This window comes from Colobus angolensis, unplaced genomic scaffold (assembly GCF_000951035.1).
Source record: "Colobus angolensis palliatus isolate OR3802 unplaced genomic scaffold, Cang.pa_1.0 Scaffold4, whole genome shotgun sequence".
Lineage (NCBI taxonomy): Eukaryota > Metazoa > Chordata > Mammalia > Primates > Cercopithecidae > Colobus > Colobus angolensis.
The window spans coordinates 4192720-4196507 of record NW_012117376.1 but is presented as its reverse complement, the minus strand read 5'-3'; the positions used below and the strand labels follow the sequence as shown (position 1 = coordinate 4196507).

The 3788-nt window shown below is 45.0% G+C and overlaps 1 protein-coding gene across 6 annotated transcripts in view; it reads right to left on the bottom strand.

Annotated features, from left to right (window-relative positions):
- TRAPPC3 (trafficking protein particle complex 3) overlaps positions 1-3788 on the bottom strand; it is an 18591-nt gene that overhangs the window by 3280 nt on the left and 11523 nt on the right. For 4 of the 6 annotated variants that reach the window (XM_011955318.1, XM_011955317.1, XM_011955316.1 and 1 more), the window contains exons 2-3: positions 1032-1129; positions 683-782 (exon numbers count right to left, since the gene is read on the bottom strand). The exons of 1 other annotated variant lie outside the window; for it this stretch is intronic. In XM_011955318.1, coding sequence (XP_011810708.1) covers positions 683-782; positions 1032-1033 — 102 coding nt within the window. In that variant the 5' untranslated portion in view covers positions 1034-1129. Of the gene's footprint in view, positions 1-682; positions 819-1031; positions 1130-3788 lie in introns of all 6 variants that reach the window. One more of the 6 variants, XM_011955315.1, reaches the window with a different exon arrangement.

Sequence of the window (3788 nt, the reverse complement as noted above, 5' to 3'; positions counted from 1 at the left end):
GGGACAAGGAAAAAAAAAAAAAAAAAAAAAAAAAAAGATGAGGTCACTGGTAATTAAAGAAATTTAAAATAACTTACCTAAAAACACAGAACTAGTAGGCACTAAAGTCAGGTTTGTGAGTCTATATTCTTTTTTTTTTTAAGACGGAGTCTCGCTCTGTCACCCAGACTTGAGTGCAGTGACCTGATTTTGGCTCACTACAACCTCCACCTCCTGGGTTCAAGCAATTCTCTGCCTCAGCCTCCCGAGTAGCTGGGATTACAGGCACCTGCCACCACGCCCAGCAAATTTTTGTATTTTTAGTAGAGCCGGGGTTTCATCATTTTGGCCAGGCTGGTCTTGAACTCCTGACCTCATGATCCACCCGCCTTGGCCTCCCAAAGTGCTGGGATTACAGGCATGAGCTACCGCGCCCGATCAAATCTGTATTCTTTGCCCCCATGCTACTCTGCTACACCTACACAATGGAAAAGCTGAGGCTTTTATTTCAGTGGGGCTTTAATCCATGGGGATTAAATAATCTATGCTATTCCTTAATGACCTGGAACGCTTTTTTGACCCAAAGAGCTGCCTAGCCAGTCTTTTGGGAGATTAAAGGCTCTCTAAGGGAGCTAGAAAGAGTGGTAAGCAGTGCCTCCCAGCAGCAATTCTTCAGCATGGACAGGTGGCCCAGAATAATGACCTTGGCAATGACATCCGCAGTTTCCCGAAAGTCATGGCACCTCCCGACATTTGACCGAGCCAAGAAATCTTCAATCAGCCGGACTCCAATGTTAAAGCCCCTGGGAAGGAAGTTACAGAAGAGATTATGATGGAGTCTAAATGTCTTTTGTTTGAACATAAGGTTGTTGGTGGTAAAGGGAAAATGGGGATAATCTCAAAAACATCCCAGTAAATGAGTTTAGTGAGAAATGTACCCAAAATGTTGGCTGAGAAAGACAGAGAACCCTGTTTTAAGCTCTAAAGGACAATGTAGACTCAATGTGCTGGGAGGCCCCATTTCTGTCTCTCCTGTGAAGGAGCTCACTCACATTTTGTCCAGCTGTTTATTCACATCTTCATCATTTTCATAGTCCTTGCATAGCTGGGTGACCAGAGCACCATAGGTCAGGGTGAAGAGCTCAGAGCTCTAAAAGAGATTCAAAAGGCAGGTGGGACTAAGTAGCACAAAAGAGAAAGTGTGGTGAGAATCTGTATCAGCCTTGATGCAACTGTCAGGATTCCCTCTAAGTGTGTCTGGAGGAAAAGAACATCATCCCAACGGAGGAGCCAGGAAATCTGGCCCACAAGGTCAAAGCGGCAGGGCTGCAGCCAGAACTATTGCAAAATGGGCTGTAAAAGGCATGCACTAAGCAATCACTCTTCCAACACACCAAGGTAGGCTTCAGTCAACCCAAGTCTCCACCACAGCTGTCAAGCCTAAGGTCAGGTCACCAGAATCTGGTATGGGAGCAACAGTCATTCACTAGAAGCTGTGAAACACTGAAACAGACATTTACAAACTCATCTCTGTGGCTGGCAGATGTGACCAATGGCTTCCACATGTCTTAGAATGTCCTGGCCTAGGGTAAACTGCATTCCCAAGGCCCCTCCCAGGAGCAACAGAGGATCCGGGGGCCCAGTTCATGGGGAAGGAAGGAAGTCCCAGACCAAGTTCATCGCCCTGATGACAACCCCTTTCCAAAGTCACCAGCGTGGGAGAAAATAATGTTCCTCTTAACGCACAGCCAAAATATTTCCAGGAAAAGAGGTGACTCTTCAGAATCAACTGGTTCCTATTACAATAGCAGTTAAAATCACAGAAACCCTTTCTCAGATGAAGAATTCTGGGACTGGGAGCAGTGGCTCATGCTTGCAATACCAGCACTTTGGGAGGTCGAGGTGGGTGGATGACGAGGTCAGGAGACTGAGACCATCCTGGCTAACACGCTGAAACCCCGTCTCTACTAAAAATACAAAAAATTAGCTGGGCGTGGTGGCGGGCGCCTGTAGTCCCAGCTACTCGGGAGGCTGAGGCAGGAGAATGGCATAAACCCGGGAGGCGGAGCTTGCAGTGAGCTGAGATCACGCCACTGCACTCTAGCCTGGGCAACTAAGCGAGACTCCATCTCCAAAAAAACAAAACAAAACAAAACAAAAAGAATGTGCCCAAAGACAAACAGCTAATTATTGAAATAAGTAATTTGGGGAGAAAAAAAATCAAAGGTTTCCAAGCCAGAGGTCAACTATCCACTCTTCCCCACAACTGCAATATTAATAAGCCCTACTCAATAAAAAGAAAAACAGGACGGAAAAAAAAAAAAAAAAAAACCCAAAAAACTTAGCTGTACTAGAGTCAAAGAAAATCAGTTTCAGGATCAGGAGGCCCTTTGAACTCAACTAAACAGTCAGATCAGTATCTCCAAGAGACTATTTACCAAATATGGCAATTAAGGGGAAGCTGTTAAGGAGGGGAAGGATTTTTTTAGTAAAGTCAAGGGCTTGGCACTAGAATGGTTTGGGCATGAATGGATGGAAACAATCCAGCAGTTACCAGTCCAGAGAATTGGCACCACTGCATTAAATCAGGAGAGCTTTCATTCCATTATTAATGAGCCCTTGGATGGAGACTCCAAGAGCCTCAGGCCACCATGATGCCAAGTAACAAGCAAACCATGATGTTATCAAGCACCTTATACATGCAACTACCTCCTATTTACCAATAAGAAAAATCAAGGTCCTGGACAGACCTGCTGGTGGTCATGGAATCAATATACCTGGGATCTGGGAATGGGATCCTTAAGTTAGGCTCTCCATACCCTCTCTTGATTTGCAAGTCTATCTTCATCTTCAATTACGAACCAAGCCTCTGTGGAACTGTGAGTGACATAAATGTATAACTTAAAGGCCTTTATGCTTTAAAAATGGAAGGGAGGGCCAGGTGTGCTGGCTTACACTGGTAATTCCGGCACTTTGGGAGGCTGAGGTGGGAGGATCACTTGAGCCCAGGGATTTGAGACCAGCCTGGGCAAATAGTGAGACCCCCCCAACTTTACAAAAAATTTAAAAAATTAGCCAAGCATGGTTGTGGATGCCTATAGTCCCAGCTACTCGGGAGGCTGAGCGGGAGGATGGCTTGAGCCTGGGACGTCAAGCCTGCAATGAACTGTAATTGCACCACAGTACTCCCACCTAGGTAAAAGAGTGAGATCCTGTCTCAAAAAATAAAAATAAATGTAAATATAAACAAATAAAATAGGAGTGGGCTATGGTATAATGAAAACAAATCATTCATTCAACATTTACTGTGTACCAGGCTATCTAACAGGAGGGGAAGAGACAATACAGCCAAATAAAATACATGATTTGCCAAACAGTGATAGGTGCTATGGAGAAAAATAAAGCACAAAAACAGATTGGGGGTATTTATGTGTGTACGTACGTGTGTGTGTGTGTATTGGGGGGTAGTTAATTTTAATAGAATAATCAGGGAAGGCCTCACTAAGGTGATATTTGGTAAGCCATGAAGATATCTGGATAGATATCTGGTCTAAAAAAATTCTGGGCACTATTTCTAAAGATTCTGAGGTAGAAGTATGCCTGGTGTGTTTGAGAAACAGCGGGAGACTCTTGGCATTAGAGAGGAGTAAGCAAGAGAGAACAGAAGAGGATATCAGATAAGTGACAGGAGGTTGCAGAGTTAGAAGATCTGGGTTTTAGGCCGGGCGCGGTGGCTCAAGCCTGTAATCCCAGCACTTTGGGAGGCCGAGACGGGCGGATCACGAGGTCAGGAGATCGAGACCATCCTG